The sequence below is a fragment of the Dromiciops gliroides genome, chromosome 2 (assembly GCF_019393635.1).
Source record: "Dromiciops gliroides isolate mDroGli1 chromosome 2, mDroGli1.pri, whole genome shotgun sequence".
NCBI lineage: Eukaryota > Metazoa > Chordata > Mammalia > Microbiotheria > Microbiotheriidae > Dromiciops > Dromiciops gliroides.
In genome coordinates this window covers 443234367-443257047 of record NC_057862.1, presented here as the reverse complement: position 1 = coordinate 443257047, position 22681 = coordinate 443234367, and the positions used below count along the sequence as shown (strand labels likewise).

At 34.8% G+C, this 22681-nt stretch overlaps 1 protein-coding gene across 1 annotated transcript in view; it reads right to left on the bottom strand.

The window, feature by feature from the left end:
* Positions 1–22681, bottom strand: part of TAF4 (TATA-box binding protein associated factor 4) — a 158752-nt gene that overhangs the window by 12337 nt on the left and 123734 nt on the right. Inside the window, exons 5-15 of the mRNA XM_043980110.1 lie at positions 16662–16781; positions 15492–15614; positions 12774–12863; positions 11608–11850; positions 8124–8271; positions 6634–6748; positions 3902–4071; positions 3336–3466; positions 1840–1965; positions 763–819; positions 551–670 (exon numbers count right to left, since the gene is read on the bottom strand). Coding sequence (XP_043836045.1) covers positions 551–670; positions 763–819; positions 1840–1965; positions 3336–3466; positions 3902–4071; positions 6634–6748; positions 8124–8271; positions 11608–11850; positions 12774–12863; positions 15492–15614; positions 16662–16781 — 1443 coding nt within the window. The remainder of the gene's footprint in view (positions 1–550; positions 671–762; positions 820–1839; positions 1966–3335; positions 3467–3901; positions 4072–6633; positions 6749–8123; positions 8272–11607; positions 11851–12773; positions 12864–15491; positions 15615–16661; positions 16782–22681) is intronic.

Here is a 22681-nt window from a genome sequence, read left to right as displayed (position 1 = left end):
ACTAGATAAGTGCAAAAAACCTGTATGTACCCTAAATACTCAATAACAGGAAAATGGTTAAATCAGGATAGATTAATGTAATGGAACATTTATACTGCTATTATAATTGACAACCATGAGGAATACAAAGAAATCTAGAAAGGCATTTATGATATAATTCAAAGTGAAAAAAGCAGAACTAGAAGAATGAAATGTACATTAACTATGATCATGGGCAAAAGTGAATAAGAAGAAAGGACAAAGAATCCTAAAAATGCATTACTGTCTACAATTGAAACTAACTAGAACCTAAATAGTTATTAAGCTTAGTTGTTTTTATTGATACTCAAGGTTAGGTTTCTAATCATTTTTTAATATGTTATACTTTCATGTCATTTCCTTTTCAACTCTTACATACTTTAAAATTAGTCTTTTCCCCACATCCTAAATTGTAGTAACCAAACATTTTGCCAGTGAAATTATTTATATAATCTGACTACAAGAAATTAACTTTTTGATAGATGATCTTTAAAGTTCTTTTCAGCTCTAAAATTCTATAACTCTACTGTACCTCTGTCCCTGATCCAGGTCCCGGAGAATCCACTTTCCTTTTCTTCCTAGGACCAATTGCTGCTAATGCAGTTAAGTTGGCATCCCTTTGCCTCATCTGTGCTAACTCTTGTTGCTGCATCTGTTTTTGAAAAAGCAAATGAATATGTTAACTTTATTTATTTATTATACATTTTATATAAAAATACAATACAAAAATATAACGAAACATACCTCCTTTGCTTTCTGTTTCAACCTAAGTTGTTCTGGATCTTCTTGCCTAGATCGAGACTGTATTTCGAAAGAATAAAAAGGGAAAGGGAGGAAAAACAAGAAATTAAGTTGCAACCAAAACTTTTCCATTTCAAAGCTCATATTTTATACCCTAGAAGTTTTTTTTTCTGTTTCTCATCATGAAACTATCTCCAATGAAGTAAACATTCACTTCACAGATATGTCAAATGACCCTAATTTCTAGACTCAAGGACTATTTAATGTGTCAGTAGTTAGAAATTTAGGTACCAAGTTCGAGGGGGAAAAGAAGCCTCTCTGAAAACAGTCAACAAAAATGAACACTGGTGCTAGGGAATGCAAGAGAAGACACAATGTTTGGCCTAATGAAATTTAATTAAATTCTCTTACTAGTCATTTTTAAGTATTAAACACAATTCAATCAGAGTCTTATGAGTTAAGCACAAAATTGTGATGAAGGATGAGAACCATGAGAATCCAAATTACCTAAACATTATTTAAAGAATTTTGTAAAAATTAGGTTTAAGCAACATGAATTTTCACTATTTTCTAGGCCAAAATGCAATAAATAATCATAGGATAAAACCCAAACTCAAAATTTTGTCCTGGCCAAGGTTGACTATCTTGTAGGTCTATTTTTTGTTTTATTCTAGGAGTGAAGAAAGGGAAAAACTGTGATTCACAATGTAGCTCAGATATTACCATGTGCTTTTAGGGTTTTATATAGTACCTTTATTTTGGATAATCCAACAGCAGAACCTTAAAAAAACTAAAGAAACATAAAACTTATGCCACTGTTCTTGGGGATAGAGTTCTTAGGATTCCCAAATTCCTTAGCAGAAAATTTTCAAATGAAATATAACTAGTTGGTCACTCAGTTCATAAGTAAAAGAGGCAGGATTTGAACCTGAGCCCTCTGCTTCCAAAACCAGTAAACTGACCTACACAAAAATTCTTATAAAGGAGATATGAATGCTCCCCGCTCCAGTGAGAGCCAGCAGAACCATTTAATCTTGTTGGCTCCACAAATCTAATTGGGTATGAAATCGAAGCACTTGCCTTTGCTGCTCGCATTAAAATTTCTCTCTCTTGTTCATCTTTCCTCTGTTTTTCAATTTGATCAAGCTGTTCAAAGAATTTGAGCTGTGCTCGGACATCACTTGCCTGTTCATATCTTTCATCATCCTACAAGAAAAGCAAAAGTATTCTTTATCATAAGTTTAAAAAAATAACAGTTAGAAGTTTGCACAACACATCTGAACAAGACTCCATATAACTAATACTAATTCCCTTCCACAACCTTTTTTTTTTTTTTAAAGTGAAGCAATTGCGGTTAAGTGACTTGCCCAGCGTCACACAGCTAGTAAGTGTCAAGTGTCTGAGGCCGGATTTGAACTCAGGTACTCCTGACTCCAGGGCCAGTGCTCTATCCACTGCACCACCTAGCTGCCCCTCACAACCTTTTTTTTAAGAGTTCATTTTTAGTCATCAAAGCAAATATGACCTGTTCTCTAATTTCACTAGGATATGACTTTTAAGTCTAACATTAAATATCAAGAAAGCAATATCTAATAGAAAATAAAAATTGAGCATCACCATTTGAGAACCCTTCTTTAAAAAATTAAATAGAAATAAAGTATGAATGTTTACTCTGTGAATATTAACCAGAGTTCACAATGTTTATCTATTGCTACCTACTCTTAACTGCTGTGTTACCTCCTAAAATGGTAATTGATATTTTTTTCTGAATGTGAAATTATGTTTTGATTTTTTAGAGTTTTTATAGGGCTCAAATTTATATATATATATATATATATATATATATATATATTTTGTTTGTTTGTTTTGTTTTGTTTTGTTTTGCAGGGCAATGAGGGTTAAGTGACTTGCCCAAGGTCACACAGCTAGTTAAGTGTCAAGTGTCTGAGGCTGGATTTGAACTCAGGTCCTCCTGAATCCAAGGCCAGTGCTTTATCTACTGAGCCACCTAGCTGCCCCCAAATTTATATTTTTAATGTAGATGATACCTGGGTTCAATGGGTAGATGAAGCTGGGTGTTGTGGTAATCTCTTCCAATCCTCCACCAATTAAGGAAAGACAAATGGAAGGAACCAACAGGATAAGGAGTGTGTAAAGGAAAACAAAATGGAACAGCTTGTATAGGCATCCCTGTCTAGCCAGTCATCTCAGTATGTCAAGCCCTTGGATAAAGAGTCTTTTGTCCTGTATGATGACTAGATTGATGTGACTATTTTAAAAAGATATTTAGTAATAGCATTAGATGATTCTCTAATTTCCAATGCAGAATCTGTTAATAATCTTCCTTAGACTACTATATAACTGTTATTGAGTTCTCCATGTCTCCTTCAGGATCCTAGAACACCATGAATGAAAACACTGAAAATTTCCTTGAAAGCTATTATTGTGAAAAATTCAAAATAATCTCAAAAGAGATATAAATGGCACCTGAGTTCCCTCATCCCCCTTAGTTTATACTGAAAACATTTCTATAGACCCATCTTAACACCACTGTTAATAAAATAAAGTCTCATTACCTTATAAGAGAGATTCTTTTGTTGGGCAGTTTCTGATACTTTTTCTACGAGGTTTTGTAGCCTTTGTTGTGTTGCATGTGACACATAACTTACTACATCAGGATGCAGTTCTGTTATTCCATGCTTTTTACCTAGAGTCAAAGTTTACACTATGAGAGCTCCCATAATGGTTTAAACCCTTCACTCCACTTGTTTTTTTCAAACTTTCTTCCCTAATCACTTAAGTTTTGATGTACTACATATGAAGAAAAGTATTCCAAACCCACAGTAGGAAAAAAAAAATAAAGCAAACTTTCCAACTAGTGATAATGATCACTATGAAACACACACGCTTTAGGCAATGTATCCAACATACACAGATTTATTCATATGAAGATCACTGTTACCACTCATACCTATAAAAAAAAAATCTAAGCTACTGGTCAGAGTACCTCTTTATAAGTAATATTAATTCAATTCTTTTAGTCATCAAAGCAAATATGACTATATGCTCTTTATATGTAATACTAATTCAGAGTAGCTCTTTATATATAATACTAATTGAATTCTTTTGAATATCAACATACCTATTTCTAATATTCTTCTTTGTAAAGGTGCTGAAAGGAGAAAGGTTTCATCTTTACAAGATCTTGTTAATGTGCCCACTAATTCAGAATTTGTTGCTAATATCCTTGCACTCTCCTCTGATAAGTTTACTCCTGCCATTGATGCAACATCATTAATGTCATCATCATCCCTGAGGAAAAAAGAGAAAAGATCACTAAACAGTACAGGGGATTTATGGAAGAAAGCACACACACATTTTTTTCCAAGAGATTTTTGGTTTTGCTGGGGAAATACGGTAATGAAGTGGAAACAGAGTCCCTCTGAAAAGTACAAACTATACTGAAACTTTAAAAAAATAAAAAGGCAAACTAGCATGTACTCAAAATACAATTTCTTCTCCTTGTTCTTTGAAAGACCTTTATCAGTACTATAAATAAGCCCTACATCCTAAAATTCAAAGGAGACAGTCTTTTCTTATTTTTTAAATGATAATTTTTTTTAAATAAAGAATTAGGATATTATAAGGCAGGAACTAGGCCTAGGAGGTTACATAAATTTTCTATTCCTTGCTTTGAGTTTATTTTTAAATTTTATTTTAGAGGAAATTTTCTGAAAGCTTGCATTTACCTTCAAATTGTCTACTTGTTATTTGAGCAAACAAAAAAACAAAAAAAAAAGTTAAAAAATATATTAATATTCCTATGGCTTCATATAATTAAAAAAAGCTATCATTAAGCTTTCATATCTCAAAAGAGTCTCACCTCTCTTCATCATAATGCTTATTTAGGCTATCCTGACCTTAAAAAATATGGATCATCAAATTTAAGATGCTTTTTAAAAATGGATGCTACAAGGTAGAGTAACCATACTTTGAGGACTTACAGCTTCTGAGGACACTGTGCTCATCTGCCATTAGTGTCCAGAGCTCTGGAAAGCAGGGAATGTTTTTTTTTTTCAACATTTGTTTTCATAAGATTTCTAGTTCCAAATTTTTCTCCCTCCCTCCTCCCCAAGACAGCAAGCAATCTGATATTGGTTATATACATACAATCACATTAAACATATTTCTGCATTAGTCATGTTGTAAAAGAAGAATCAAAATAAAACAAACAAAAAAAGTATAAACAGTATGGTTCAATCTGCATTCAGATTCCACAGTTCTTTTTTTCTGGTTGTGGAGATAGCATTTTCAATCATGAGTCCTTGGAATTATCTTAGATCATCAAATTGCTGAGAAGAGTTAAGTCTATCACAGTTGATCATCACACAGTATTGTTGATACTGTGTACAATGTTCTCTTGGTTCTGCTCATTTTACTCAGCATCAGTTAATGTAAATCTTTCCAGGATTTTCTGAAATCTGCCTGCTCATCGTTTCTTACTGAACAATAGCATTCCACTACATTCATATACCACAACTTGTTTAGCCATTCCCCAATTGATGGGCTTCCCCTCAATTTCCAATTCTTTGCCACCACAGGGTATGCACAGTTTTATAGCCTCTTGGGCACAGCTGAGAGCAGGAAATGTTTTATTCTTTGTCTCTGGATCCCCAATATTTAGACCAATGCCTAACACACAAGATGTTTAACAAACGTTTGCTGATTAATCAATTGACCTGACAAGATCTATCAAAAACAAAGATGAAGAATATGAATAAGTAATTCTTTTAAATTCTGTCTGTTTCTTTAAAAGCATGTATGACATTCCCCAACTGAGAAATGGTCAAAAGATATGAAAAGGCAGTTTTCAAATGAAGAAATCAAAGCTATTTATTGCCATATGAAAAAATGCTCTAAGTCACCATTGATTAGAAAGATGAAAATTGAAGCAACTCTGGGGTGCTACCTCACACCTATCAGATTGGCTGGTATAACAAAAAAGGAAAATAATAAATGTTGGAGAAGATGTGGAGAAATTGGAACACTAATGCATTATTGGTGGAGTTGTGAACTGATCCAACCATTCTGGAGAGCAATTTGAAGCTATGCCCAAGGCACTATAGGGCTATGCATGCCCTTTGACCCAGTAATACTACTGCTGGATCTGTATCCCAAGGAGATCATAAGGAAGGACCCACATGTACAAAAATATTTATAGCAGCTCCCTTTATGGTAGCAAAGAGTTGGAGATCAAGGGAGTACCCATCAGTTGGGGAATGGCTGAACAAGTTGTGTTATATGAATGTAATGGAATAGTATTGTGCTGTAAGAAATGATGAGCAGGCATATTTTATAAAAACCTGGAAAGACTTAGTGGACTGATGCTCAGTGAGGTGATCAGAACCAGGAGAACACTGTACACAGTAACGGCAACATTGTGTAACGATCAACTGTGATATAGACTTGACTCTTCTCAGCGGTGCAATGATCCAAGACATTTCCAAAAGATTCATAAAGGAAAATGCTCTCCACATCCAGAAAAAAGAATTGTGGAATCTGGATGCAGATCGAACCATACTGTTTCTACTTTTTGTTTTTTCTTTTTTGAAGTTTTTCCCTTTTGTTCTGATTCTTCTTTCACAACATGACCAATGCAGAAATATGTTTAATGTGATTGTACATATATAACCTAGATCAAATTACTTGCTGTCTTGGGGAGGAAGGAGGGAAGGGAGGAAAGGAGAAAAATTTGGAACTAGAAATCTTATAAAAACAAATGTTGAAAACTATCTTTACATGTAACTGGAAAATAATAAAATACTTTTATGATTTTTTTTTTAAAAAGTACATGTGACAAAGCACAATCTGTACCTGAAAGAACCACCTCCAGGTTCTTTAAGTTTATTCTTTTGTGCAGCAGCCGCTTGTGCCGAAACAGTAGAAAGAGCTTTGGTGCCAGGTAATACAGCAGGCTTGACTACAGGAACTACAGAAACAAAACAAACATACTGAAAACAACCTGAAATTTTTATCATACATGTCACTTACTTTGAACTTGTATAAGTTAATATTAAGTCAATGGTAACCAAAAAAAGTTAAACTACAAAGATTTGTTTTAATATACTGTAGATTACAAGCCTCAACTATAAATGAAAGTTTTCCTCTAAAGCAATTATTTAGGAATATACCTACAATGCACTAAATTTTTTTCTCTTTGAAAATTATATATTATTTCCAAGCAGAGTGCCAATTTTATTGTGCCTCAGAAGATCAGAATAAAATTTAGGACTGTTCAAAAGAGATCAATCTAATCATTTATACTATAAAAAGAAAATGGATGAAAAACACACATTGTTCAAGTCATAAATGATGTTGGATGGACAGCTCATTTAGTCCATCAATATGTATTTTCTGAATGGGCACATACAGTTACAGGAAACTGAATATAAAAAGGAGGAGAGAATATAAGAAGGAAGAAAAAAGAGAGAAATTGCAATCTATTTTTTTAATAGCAATATTGCCCCAGTAATGTTATAGGGCTGTGAATAATAGAACACCATCATCTCAAAAGAATCAAAATTGCTGATAACCAAAGGGTAATAGAAAGATGCATGCTACTGAATACTATCAATGAGGACTTGTGTACAAGTAGTGGTATCAAGAAAACAGATGACAATAAAAGGAGGTAGGTTGGTCAGAGAACAAGAAAGAAGTATAATTAAAGATAAACTATGTGTTTCATTAATACCACTAAAAAAAAGTTTTTTAACTAGGATAAAGACCTTCAATGTATTAGCTAGATTCTCTCCTGAGGCTTTACAGAAAAATATGGATAAAAACCATTTGATATGAAAAGTTGTGGAAGGAACACAATCTGTATTCATGAAGCAAGTACTCATACCTATTATCACAAATTAATCAAAAACTTGAAATACTAGCAGTTAATATTGACGAGTTTGAGATATGTTTCAAAGAATGTTTAATTTATACTTATAGGCAGAGAAACTGCCCAACATCTTCCTGATTTCTACTTTAACTACACAGATAATTAATAAAGAATTTTGGGGGCAGCTAGGTGGCGCAGTGGATAAAGCAGCAGCCAGGAGTACCTGAGTCCAAATCCAGCCTCAGACACTTGACACTCACTATCTGTGTGACCCTGGGCAAGTCACTTAACCCTCATTGCCCTGCCCGCCCACCCCCCACCCCCCCAAAAAAAAACTTTTTAAAAGCTTAGAAATTAAACAAGAATAACTTTGAGTCACACCCGCTGCTGATTCTGAAATATACCTTCCTTGGCTTCTAATGGACACTGATGACTAAAATGTATTTAACAACTAATCAAAAGTAAGTAGCCTTACCTGTTTGAAGCTGATTTAGTTGAATTTGCTGAGGAGTAGTGAGCATGATACGATTGTGTGGCTGTCGCAACGCTACCATAGGAGTTTGTGTCAATGTTACCTGTGGAGGTCTTATCAATGCCCCTGGTTTTTGTGGTTGTTGGATAACCTAGTGGAAAAAGGCCAAAGAACACTGAATACGTTCCTATAATGCCAATGCCATGCTTTCCTATCTATAGTGTCTTATTTTCTTATATTATCAAAACATTTGAATGTTTCCTAGAAAAATAATATATATGTGTGTTTACATATACACACATATCTATACATAAATACATATGCATATATGTACCTGAATTTTTATAATAAAAAATTTTATCATAAAAATTCATGTACAGGGAAGTTTAATTATATAGTAATAATTTACTATATAAGGGAAGTATAATTTATTATATAAGCATAACAAAAGTATAATTTATTATATAAGTATGATAAAATTCAGGCATAAGGAAGCATAATTAGCAACTATATTAATAATTTATACTTCTATTCTCAAAGGTTATTTAAATAAATGCTTTTTAGGGAGAGTGCATTAAGCTTTTGTGACATGCAAAATCTTCAAGGGAATTAACACAAATTTTTAAGAGCCTAATACTCAATAAATAAGGGTCAAAGAACATGAAAAACCAGATTTTTAAAAAAACAATACCAACTGCCATTTTAAAAAATATTCAAAGTTGTTAATTATCAGAGAAACACACACTCATTCAAAGGCAAATTAAAACAATTCTGACTTATGCTCTTACCCATCATAGTAGCAAAGATAATGAAAGATGGAAAAATTTAATATGAATGGGGTATGGGAAAACAGGCATGCTAATTCATTAGCTGTTAGAGTTGTGAATTGGTCTAACCATTTGGGAAGCAATTTGGAAGTAAAAGGGGAAAGTTATGAAGTTATTCAAACCTATTTAAGATCCAGCTGTTCAACAATATTCATAGCAACTCTATTTGTAACAGCAAAAAGTTGGAAACAAACTATGCACCTAATAATTAGGAGATACCAAACAAACTAATAGGAAAGCATTATAGAATATTCTTTACCATAAGAAATGACAAAAATTAAAAATTCATAGAAATAGAAGATATGTATGGAGTGATACGGAATGAAGTAGAGCCAAAGAAATGTGCACACACTGACTACAGTTATATAAATGAAAATAACATTAAACAGCAACAAAACTTGGGTCGAATATAAAAAGGTGTATATTTGTCAAAATTTAAAAATACAGCCTTCCTTTACTTTGACAAATGGCAAATTACTGTGAGGTTGCATGTAACAATTTCCCCTTTTTTCCCTTCTTTTGCTAAATTGTTTTAGGGAAATATACTTTGCATACTTGTTTAGGTTTTGTCCTTTGTATTAAAATGGAACTGAATGATACAAATTAATCTTTCTTTCTGGATCATAGTAAAATTAATTACAAACATGACAGTTCAGTATTTTATTACATATCTCCAAACTATTCAGCCTGGCATTCAAGGCTCTTAATAATCTGGTCCAAATTTACCTACCTACCCCCATAAGACTGCTAATAATAACACTTTATATATTTACATTTACATAGCATTTTGTAAATGCTCAAAAGAACCCTGAGAATTTATGAAGTATTATCCCCACTTTTACAGATAAAGAAATCTAGACAGCAAGGTTAGGTGGCTTGTCCGGCTTCTCACATAATAAGTATAAGAGCTAGGATCTACTGCTCACTCTTTCCACTCACTATACCATATTGCTTCTCACTGCACCACTCATGACAATCCTAATTGCAAGCCAAACTTAACAATTAGATGCTCCACAACCATGCCCTAAACTTTCCCACCTCCATCCCTTTACATGCTGCTTTCTTTGCCTTGTCATCTTCCTCACCTCTGCCTGCCCAAATGCTCAGCCTTCACTATCCAATTCAAATGTCACTTCTAAGAAACTTCCAAGTTAGTATTGATCAATAAATAAATGCACACTATGTGTTAGACACCATGCTAGCCACTTGGGATACAAATACAAAGAAATAAGCCCAGCTCACAAGAAATTTACATATGGCCTTTCCTTGCTTTAAATTCTATAGCCCTATGCTTGTGCTTCTTGTATGCATTTTACTATGATTGTTTGTGTTCTTATGGTCTCTACTAAATTCTGAGGTATTTGAGGCCAGGGACTGTGTCCCATTCATTTTTATGTTCCTCCCAGTGACCTGAATAAAACAAGTGGTCAGTAAAGATTTATTAAGCATTTACTTTTTTAAATTATTCCTAACTACCATTCTATTGTTGTGTACCAGACAAATGATCATGTAAAAATAGCTTAATTTGAGTAGCTGAAAGAATGGCTTAGTAAAATCTTATTACCCACTTCAGTTTAGTGTGAATTGCATCATACATTTTCTGTTCAATAAGCTCCTAACAATTTGATAGTTCCATTGATTCTTTTTTCTTAAAGTTATGAAGAGACAACATGATGTAGCAGAAGGCCTGAGAGGTTCATGGGGAAATGAGGGGCAGAGAGTATAGTGGAAATAGAATACTTGAAAACTTCAGCAACCTTTAAAATCTATATAAATTTAAATGTTTATGTGGGAGGAAGTACAATAGAGACAGCAATGGACTCAGAGTTAGGAGGGCTGGGTTTAAATTCCCACTCTGATACTTATTAGTTAGATGACCTCAAACAACTCTCTCAACCACTATGTGACTCAGTTTCCACATTTGTAAAATGTCTCTACCTTACAGGATTTATTATGGGGAAAGCACACTGTACACCTTAAGATGCTAAGTTATGTTCCTAATATAGCTAAAAAAAATTTCTTTGAAATAGAATGGTAAAATTGGTGCCACCCAGGCCTGATTTACACACACACACACACACACACACACACACACACACACACACACACACTGTAGATATGGGTATATATACATATGTGCATAAATCTGTACATGAGTATACAAATGAGTGTGTATTATACATACATATGTAGGTACCTTCAAAATTTCCTTGCAATGTAATGAAGTTAATATGATAGTTAACTAATACAACTATTGCTAGTGACATTTCCCCCCCTAAGTACAAAGTATAATCTCTCAAAGGATAGAAAATTTCACCAAAAATATACCTCAAAGATAGTAACAAACTGAAGATTCATTAAATTTTTGGTTATTCATTTAAACCAATAATAAATACTAATGGATATGTCAATGGATAAAGGGCAATTTGCTTATGCTTATTTCTTTTTACTGGGAAATAAAACTGAAAATTGTAGGGTTTTAATTCTTACATATGTTTCAACTATTTAAAATAATAGATTATTTTCTTCCTAGCAGGACTTTTCTTTGAATGTTCATAAAAAGATTTCTGCTGAGCTAAACACGTGATTTAAAAGAGTGAAAGGCAACATTATACTCTGCCAACTGTGATTTAATAGAAAACGTCCTTCCTTTTCCATACCAGAGGCGTAGGTTGTCCTTGTTTGCTAACGCTGACCGGTGTGGGTTGTGTCAGACTGATGACTGGTGGCTGCAGAGTGCTTGTGACGGTGGCAGCAGTCTTCCCTGCTGTGCGCTGAACGGAGCTGCTCAGCACCACTGCTGTCAGGGCAGTTGTTGCCTGCGTTGTGGGCTGTTGTTGCTGACTTTGCTGGATAAAAGCAGCCGAATCTGGTGTTAACTGTCTCAAGGCAGGTAAACTCCTCTGAAATAGACAAGAAAATGGGATTATGTTCTCATCTCATATAATAGCTTTAAAACATTTTTATAAGATTTTCATATTTACTTAGACAAACCATCAAGTTTGTTTAAAGTCATTTTTCAAGGCATCTGGGGCAGGTCCCCCCATTGATTTAAAACATCAACCTCAAAGTTTCAGTTTCCCTCAAAACTCCTGGTCACTTCAAACAGGGTTATAATTGTATTAAAATCATAGGATCGAATCCTACATTATATAAAAACATTTGTCGCCCAAGTTAAGGAGAAAAGTTTCATTTTTTTTCTAGCTAAAGCTACTCCCACTACGTAGCCATGTCTCCCATATTTTCACATGGCTACTAAAACCCACAAAGACCATTAAATCTATGAAAATATTTTCTACGTGTCTGATTTGTTGCTATTAATAAAAATATCCCCAATATACAATCTAGCACCACTTGTATTCTCCTAATTTCTCTCTAGAAACATATTGCTAACCAAGTCTTTTGTTTGTTCTTAATTTCTAACATGAATTAGGGACTGCCTCCCAGAGTAAGAAAAGTCAATCCCTGGACTCATGCCTAAATTGTCCACAAAGCAACTGACAGTTATATTTACTTGGCAAATCCAGAAATCTGGGTTTCCTTATTTTCCTGAAGGTAGTCAAAACATGTACTACTTCATGGTATTGTGATATCTAATAATTTTCAGGGTAGCTTTTCTAAAAGAGTATACTTAAATTTTGTCATGGAGCTAGATTTAAAGAAGACTTTCAAAAATCTGGGCAAGTAACTCAATTTAAGCATGCACACATAGCTTTAGAACTACTGTACTCTTTTTATTTCTTAAAAAAACAATCTTGCTTCTTCTCATTGTTCCAAGTGCACAAATACTGAAAAAGAATCAAAGGATTAAGAATGTATAAATTACCTTCAGGAAAGGCACAAGGTAAGGTTGAGGTGAAGAATTAAGTTCTCGATATAACCTACTGGTAAAATCTTCTGCTTCAATTTTCCCATCCTAAAAAAAACAACATTCATAATGAAATTCACCACCTTAGTAGAATGGAAGGTTTAATACATAAATCTACTTATTCAGTAGCATTACCTTCTTCTAGCAATTTAATATTAACTATTGTTATTGTCAAACCTCTTCTTATTTGTAGTAATATAATGACATTTCTGGTTTTCATAGATTTTCAAATTTTTCAGAAATGATTATTGCCTTTCTTGTCCTCAATACTACTTGATTTATATGGTTAAATTTGGCTAAGATATTATCTAGGTGTAACTACTATAGCATTGCTATGTCTTATTTGATTTACTTTTGCTATCCAAGTTAGAGATTTCAAGCACATACAGGTAACTATGTCTAAAATTTTCTCTAGATATTCTCTGACATTAGTTTGGCTGCTGCTCAGCAATACAAAGTTTAGACAGCATGGTACAATGAAAAGGGTGTTGGGTTTGTAGTCAAAGGACCTGAGTTTAAATTCTTTCTCTACAACTAACTCCTTTGAATGCCCTTAAGCAAATCACTTAACCTCCCAGTGCTCCTGTTTTCACATCTGTATAATGAGGGGTGGGGTTAGTCTAACTTCTAAAGTCTTTTCTAGCTCTAAAACTATGATCCTATGTTCATTCCAGGGCTATTCCAACTCAAACTCACAAGTCAGATACCTTGCAAATCTACACTCTCAAAATTATAGCTCTTGAGACCCCACCAGGGAATTCCTCTTAACAGACTGCCAATAAACACAACTCAAAATCATCACTTACTAAAATGACATAGGAAAAAAAATTGCTACAACCCCCCCCCCCCCCCCCCGATAAATACGGGGCATATTCTTCTACAAATGGGAACAATGAACACAAATTTAAGAGTACAATGGAGGGAAATGCATGTAAGGGACAAATGTGGTAAAAGTAACATACTCCTGGAAGTACAAAGTCTCTCCCATCTTTCCTAAATTGTCATAGTTCTGTTCACAAGTCAAATAATCCTTGAACTCCTTCTATATTCTCTTGAGCTTTTGGATGGCTATTAACATCTTCTGACCTACAGTTATAATCTCAAATTTATATATGGCTCTTGCTATTACAGTCTCCTATAAATCTCCAACTAGATTATTAGGTCAGGCAAGAGATGACTTCATATTGGCCAGTAGTCCTAATCCAAAATTTGCAGATGGTTCAATTTGACTATCATAGTTGTCTAAGACTACTGACTATTCCCCTGGGACCACTCTAAGAGAGCTCTGGGTTGGGTAGGAGTTGTCTCTGTATTTCAGCCCTTCCCTAATTATCTACAAAAGAGTTCCCTTGTGATTGAGATATCCAATTTTGCCATTCTCAGAATCAAACTTCTGATATGTGATCTAGTTCTGAAAGTTTCCTCACAACAAGCAAGTGGGCTCATTTCTCTATAGTTCAACTTTCAAAAGTAACAGCCTTTTCTCTTTAATCCATAGTCATCTCTCTTTTCTACTGTCATGCTTTCTGCCTAAAAAGCTAGTGCTCTGTCTCCATAAAGAATATGTATCCAATTTGTATGGGAATCAAAAGTCTCTTTGCTACTTGCTGAATGATCTCAAGTCTAAAACTGATTAACTAAACTGTCTATTAAGGGCATGTATAATCTTTTGCCCACACAAGTCAGTTTCCCATTGTAATTCAATAAAGGGACGTTTTCACACTTCATAAAGGGGCAGCAGAGTGCTAACATCTTGCTAACATATTAAAATGTTTTCATCTCTGGTCCCTACACTTTATTTCTATCTTTATTTGATCTCTTCTTCCAGAGAAATGCACAAAATTTAAGCCAGAAACCTCCCAGCAGTATTGGACATGGTCCTTCAATGCCACCAGTCCCCCTTGCCTAAGTATAGCCTCAAGGGTGCTGGAGAAAGAGGATGGTCAGGAATCCTAGCTTACCTCATAGCAGCATTAGGTGGCATGGTAGCCTGGTTCCAGTAAAGACAAAGTTAACCTAATGAGAACTCACAGTCCCAGGGAGAGAGTTGTAGTTCTGATAGGAAGGAGATGAGGAAGATAAGCAAAGTGCAGGTGAAACCATTCGGAAATGGCCAGGAAGTGGAAGGAGATCTAGTTCTGGACAGGATAAGGTGAAAGCTCAGCTATCAGAGCTCAAGGTCCAACAGAGAGAGTTTGATTTCTTATGGAAAGGGACGAGGAGAATGATCAGTTTGGAAATGGCCAAAGCTAAAGTTGGGCTTAGGCTTCCTCCAGAAGCTATTCTTATATAGTCGAAATCTATCAATCTAAAATACATTATAATTTTGACACCCCCCCACCAAATAGAATCCAGTCCATCTTGTCCAAATAATGCTTTTTCATTTCACCAGATTTTGTGATGTATTTTCTTTTCACACCTGTCCTATTTAATCATACATCAAAGCACAATTTTTTTTTTTTGCATAAAAATGTATGCTAAGGCAAAATACTATTGATCAAAAGTGTTCTTACCGGGGCAGCTAGGTAGTGCAGTGGATGGAGTCAGGAAGACCTGAGTCATGAGGACCTGAGTTCAAATCCAGCCTCAGACACTTGACACTTACTAGCTGTGTGACCTTGGGCAAGTCACTTAACCCCAATTGCCTCACCCCCCCCCCAAAAAAAGTGTTCTTACCAGCAGGTTCTGTACTAATTCTTTGACATTTGCTGCTGTCTCCGTAGACTGTTTACCAGATGAGGCCAGTTTTATTAACGTAGATAGAAAATTCTTACATTTCTTCACATTTTCCATAGTTTCCTGTGTTAAATGTAAAAACAAGTTACCCAAAATGAAATTTTTCACTAATGCCTCCTAGTTCCACTGGAATATGTACATTTCTTTTACTTTATATTTCTTAACTAAAGATATTTTCATAAAGATGCAAAAATTCATACCTCTAGAATTCTGGCATGAAAATCTTTAAAAGCAAAAGAATATAGGTTCTTTTTTGTATATTCAAAAATTAATGTTACCTTGGGGTGAAAATAAAGTATAAATTGATGTCATATTGTATATAGATAATGAGAATGGAACTAAACAGATTTTTATCACAAGAAAAACTATAACATGAGCTTTGATTTGCTCCCCTCCTAAAAATACTTAATAAGAGATCTGTGATATCAGTGGTAAGGGTAGTCCGGGCACTGATATTGATGACAATCCCTTCCACCTTTTGGGAAACTTATTTAATGAGTTGCTGTACCAACACTACAGTGATCAGTAGATCCAAATCAACCAGGCTAATCTTTAGACAACAGACACAAAGTCCATTACTGAGCCGGTACAGAATCTTTCAAAAGTCTGTGCTCTGTTGGCATAACTTTCACAAACCCAGGGTCAATTCCATGTCACGATGTAAAATCAAGATAGGAATTTAGTGGAGGTTTGCTTCCTGCTATTGTGAAGATAAACAGAAAGCACATTGCAAACCTTAAGGCAACATATAAATGTAAACTATCATTATTAACTGAACAATTTTCTTAATTCCATATAATGGACCCTTAATGTGCTTGACAAACATTATTTTGTATCCACATATCTCTTTAGAGCAGGTGTTCCTAACTTAAGGTCCATGGACCTCTAAGGAAGTAATGGCCTAGATTTCAGGAAGTCCATGAACTTAGATGGAAAAAAAAGTCATTTTTATTTTCACTATAATTGATTCCTTTCAATTCTATGTATTTTCGGGATTAAAAACATTGTTCTGAGGAGTCCAAAGGCTACAGCAGAAGGCAAAAAAGGGATCCATGACACCAAAAGGGGAAAGAACCCCTGCTTTAGAATAAAGTGAAAGTATGGTCTTACTGTGGCGGCAGCAGAAGTTGCTGTGGCTCCTTGTACAGTCCTCTGAGGAGTTCCAGGCTGTACAGTGGAGGCTGTTCCTAATGCAGCTGTCTGTGCTGTACTACCCAGAACAATCTGAGGCTACAACAAATATAAAAGAGTTGGTAACTGCATTTCACATAATGAAATCAAAGTCAGCTTTCAGATACAGCTACTATTAATTTAACCTCCTACTGCTACTAGAAATATCAAAATTGGTACTACATAGAGATACAACCAATCAACTGGCATTGCAATACTGAAACCTGACCACTGGATGGCACAAAACTGCTGAGGTTTAAAAAAGTGAGTTACAAACATGATTTATTAACTGAAGACTGCACAGGCTCTAACTTCAATAAGATGGCATAGCATTAAACATATGTGTCTCTAAAGTTTCATATTACTACATTAATACAAAAACTCTTTGTACTTGTGTCAAATATCAATAGAATTTGATCTTTTCAAAATTAGGAATTAAAAATAATTTAGCTTTAAGAAGTCAGTGTTAAAATCTGTCCTAGTAACTAAGGTTAATAATAATTATTTTAATTAGTAAACTAGGGCCCCTACTACTCAGGGAAGGTGGAAATAAGAAACCACTCTCCCCCTTATCCCTTTTCCTCACTGAATTTATCAATCTTTAATTCATAGAATCATAGACTTTCAAAACTAGAAGAGGGGGCAGCTAGGTAGCACAGTGGATAGAGCACCGGCCCTGGAGTCAGGAGGACCTGAGTTCAAATGTGACCTCAGACACTTAACACTTACTAGCTGTGTGACCCTAGGCAAGTCACTTAACCCCAATTGCCTCACAAAAAAAAAAAAAAACTAGAAGACACCAGAAAAATGTAATCCAGTTCTTTGTTCCATCCAAGTTTACAGAAGAGAAAACCAAGACCTTATGAAGTAAAATGATTTGCTTAATGTCACAAGGTTATAGTAAGTGGCATTTAGAATTTGAACAGTCTTTTGATTCCAAATTAATATTCTTTCAACTACAATAGCTGTCCTAATCTTAAATTTTTCTAACTCACTAATTGATTGTAACAGTACTTAAAAAATATCAAAATGCCTCTCATAAGGATATTCATGCTAAAATTTAAAACAATACACAGATTAAATATGCCACTTGAGAAGGTTATTAAAATCTCAGAGGTAGTAGTAGGTCATTTTGACACACTATCCAACCATCCTGTCTCCAATTCTTTTTAAAAAAAAATAATAATCTTAAAAAGAGTCACAAAGAGGAAGATCTTCAAAAAGATGTGATAAACAAAAAAGATGGTCAGTTTTAGACAAAAATAAAATACTAAAGTAAGGGAATTATTACTTTGCTAACAAATCTATTGAGCAAATCTGGTAGAACTAAACATATACTAGTAGCAACCTTTGATAGCTCAAATTGAAGGCTCTCAAACAAATTTTTAAGGTTTCTGTTCTATTTTACATGAACATATCTGAATGTTTACTGATATTTCTAAATATATTCATTCTTTGTTTGCAAGCCTAGCTTTCAAATACTTATTTTTCTTTCTCTGGCAATTGGTAACATATGAACAATATACATACAGAAGTTCATTAATAGGTAAATCGTTTGGAATCCACAATATGTTTGCCTATAGAAGCAACGCTATAAATGGGAGTTAGATTCTTTATGCCAGTCCATAAAGGCTTATTTAAGTGCTAATGTAGCTAGACTATAATACTAAAAAACACCTGATCCTAGGAGCAGGCAGCCATGTGGTATTTTTCTATGAAAAATTTGTTAATTGCCAAAGTCTATTTTTCTTCTTATCCCACCTTACTTTCTGTACCTCTTCTCCACATCAACACCACCTAAGTGCTCTGTATTCCAAATTACTGACTTTTTCCTACTTCCAAACAAAACTAGCATTCCCTTGTTATAACTGGCCTCAGATATTAAGAGGAAAAAAAGGGGAATTAATTCACATTGAGGCATAACTAACCATGATATAAAAGTTACTAACTAACCAGGGGGCAGCTGGGGGGGTGGGGGGCATCTAGGTGGTACAGTGGATAAAGCACTAGCCCTGGATTCAGGAGAACCTGAGTTCAAATCCAGCCTCAGACACTTGACACTTACTAGCTGTGTGACCCTGGGCAAGTCACTTATCCCTCACTGCCCCACCCACCCCCACCCCCCAAAAAGTTACTAACCCAAATAAATGTGATATAGGGGCAGTCTTTTGTAAGTACAGGTTCTTACCTGTACTTATGTTGGGTGCTTGCCTTTAATAAGTTAATAATCCAATTCATCTATACAACTGCCATACTTGATTATATTGCTCTCATTAATGAATTAGTCTCATTAAATTTCAATCACTAACTTTAAGCAAAACCTTGAACAAAAAACTAAAATTCAACTACTGAATATAGACAGACCTTAACTAAATAAACATCTTCTTGAGCTCTCTGATACAAGTAGAACAGCTAAGAAAATTTTGACTTGCCTTCATGATAAAATTCATTCTTCAAAAGGCAGAAGAGTAACTGCTACTCTGGACCTAGTTCTGACAAATAGGGATAAACTTTTTGTATTAGAAATTATAGGAATCTTAGAAGTAAATGACAATGCCATCATAAAGTTCATTAATAAGATAAGAAGGGGAAAGCAGGGTAAAAGATATCTGATAAAAGATAGGATCTGATGGCCTGAAGTCCTACCACGATCACAAACAATTCTGCTAAAGAATAAAAGAAGCTACATAAAGATAATGATGTGGCTTCACAGGGAATACATCAACCAACAGATTTGTTTTAATATACAGAAGATGGAAGCAAGGACAGATAACTGGTAATGAACACAAGAGTATCAGATAAGCGTGTGAGAAATGCTAAAACAAAGCTGAAGTTTGTGATGAATGACTTTTTTTTTTCCTCTGACATCTTTGAGCTCATCGATGTGATTTCTCCCTCCAGTGGTGCAGATCAGAACCCATCCATGCCTTCTCATCCAATGGTACTTTTGTCCATGTCTTTCCTCCACAGGGGCAGGACAGGGTGGTCCACCCAATATGTTAGGGCCTTCCTCTAGATCTCTTGGCATCATATGCACACTGTCCTTTACTTATCCCTTGTGCTCACTATATGACCAGCCCACCTTCTTTTCCAGTTATACATCTCCTGCTGACATCCTTTATGCCTCTCCTCCTAAGCAATTCTTCCTTGGCAATATGATGCAGCCTACACATGCCAACAATGCAACTCTCCATTACCCTTTGATCGCCCTCAACTTTAATTCTTCAAATACTGTAGTATTCCTTGGCTTTTGGCATATAGTATCACCAAAAGAATACTGCTGTTTAAAAAAAAAACCACCACCTTGTTTCAGGAGGAAACTTGGGGTCATTGAAAGTGCTACCCATATCCTAAAGGCAATCCAGCCTACTTTCCTCCTTTTGTATAATTCTGGGCATAGCTTATTGTCCATTCACTGTGTATGTCCAAGATATACGTATTGATGAACCAGCTCTATGGGTTGTCCATTGAAACTCATATCATAGTATGGACAACTGGCAAAATTCTTTGTCCACTTGGTTTTTCCTGTGTGGATTATTATGCCGACCTCTTTAGAGTGATTTTAGATCATATTTAGGAGGCAATGTTCCAGGTCTTGATGTAGTCAGCACAATGTCATCCTCAAACAGGAACATCTGGAGGACCTCACCATCTATAGAGAATCCCTCTTCCATCTGTACACTGAGCAGAACTATCTCCATGATGGTAGCAAATATCTCTGATGAGCATACATCAACTGGTTTTAAGGATCACCTCAAAAGCATCACTATGAATCATTATTAATAACCAGGTCAACCAAAAGTTCTTTCTGTTGTTCTATCTTTCAAAGAATTTTATGTGATTTTGACAAATGACAAGGAGACACCTTATTGAAGGAAACCCTTTAAGGTGATTTTTTGCTCAACAAAATTAAATTCTTTATAGTCAAACAATGAGCACAGTGGTATACTGCATTCTCTACACTGTTCAGTCAATTATGTAATTGTTAAGACGTGGTCTACTGTAGATTATTATTTGCAAAAGCCTGCCTATTCCCTTCTCCTGCTTTCATCAATGATGCCCTCAATATATAAAATCTCATAAAAATTTTGTAGAGGTGAGAAAGTAGTCATATGGGTCAGTGGTTGCTGAAATTTTCTCAGTTGTCTTTTTGGGGTAATAATATGGTCTGTGACTTTTTCCAGGCATTAGCATCCTTCCCTTTTTCAGATACCTTGAGAATTAATCCCTCAATGCACTCAAAATCGAATCACCTCCAGCACAGACCTCCTTTGTGTATACTTGGTCCAGTCCAGATGCTCTTCTCATCTTTGTTTTCTTTAATGCCATTTCCATTTCTTCCTATAGCACATCAGGGACTGTGATGTTAGAGTCCAAATGTGGTGGCTCCACTGTCATTGATGGAGAAAACAGTTTGTTATAGAAATCTTCACAGATCTTTTCCAATTTTTGTCTTTGTTGTCCTTTCAGTTTCACTTTTAAATGCCCTTGGGATGATTTTGCTTAGTTGAGTCTCTCACCAAGTTTTATGTAAACTCGTTTTTCCTTCCCCTATTTCATTGCTTTATGAGGTGATATTGATTATAATATCCCACCAATCTTAGAAAAATTTTATCCCCCCAAAAAATTTAAATCAATAAAGGCTATGAGTAACAAAAAAGGGATTCTTCTTAGCTATGTTGGGGAAAAGAGGAAGACCAAAGAAAAGATAGGGTAGCTATTTTAACATACATGGGATAAAAATAATAAACTATAAAGAAATAAAAGAATCAATCATGTTTCCTGAGTTCAAATCTGGCCTCAGACATTTGACACTTACTAGCTGTGTGAGCCTGGGCAAGTCACTTAACACTCATTGCCCCACCAAAAAAAAAAAAACAAAAAAAAACCCACCTCCCAAGAATGAATCCTATTTATTCTGTGGGGGGGGGGGGTTCCTACAAAGTAGAAAAACACACTAAGTAAAAAAAGGCTAACAGGGAAAAGAAATCCAAGATAAGTTGAAAAGATTATTGTAAAATAACATCTACATTCCCCTCCCCCCCAATCAGTTTAAGTCACCAGTCATGAACATAAAGGTACTAAAAGTACTTGTGGATGTGACAACAAAATTACACATGATCTCGAAAAAACTAGTAATAAGACAGGTGGTGCAAGACTGTGACGGTTTCTTAAAAGGGGGAAAGTGATTTTTCAAACCATAGGCTAATGAGTTTGACTTTGCTAAAAAGAAAAATTATTAAAGGAATGGTTTGTGTACATTTATAGAAAGGGAGGCACTAGGAATTTGTATGGTTTTATCATGCACAAGTGCAGACTACTTTCAGATTAATCTATTTCCTTTTTTTTTTTTATAGTTACTAGTCTAGAACATGGGAATGCTTTGGACATAGCATATACCTGCACTCTAGTAGGTGACAAAAATCTCTTTAAGTACCATTATAAGCCCAATTGAAGGATGCGAACTACAGTTAGGTAAATTCAAAATTGGCTGACAACCCAATCCAAAGAATGATGTCAACTGGAGGGAAGTACATAATGGAATGTCCCAGGAATCTGTCCTTTGCCCTATTTAACAATTTTAATCAATGATTTGGATGATGGCATATATATCAAATCTACAATTGAGAGTGATTGCTAATTACTGGAAGAAAGACTCAAGATACAAAAAAAAAAAAAATCAAGAGGTTTGAATGATGGGTCAAATCACTGAGCTGAAACTTAATACTTATGAATTCCGACATCTTATGGGTTTGTTTGTTTTTTAAATCAACTGCATAAGTATAATATGGGGGAGATGTTGCTAAAGAATAATTATTTATTATGGGGAAAAGTGTGTGATTTTTTAGTGGACTTCAAGTTCAACATAAACCAATGGTATGATATGAGCATCACAAAAGAGAATGCATTCTCAAGCTATATTAATAGAAAGAGGGTAACAAGAACAAGATAGGTTAGAG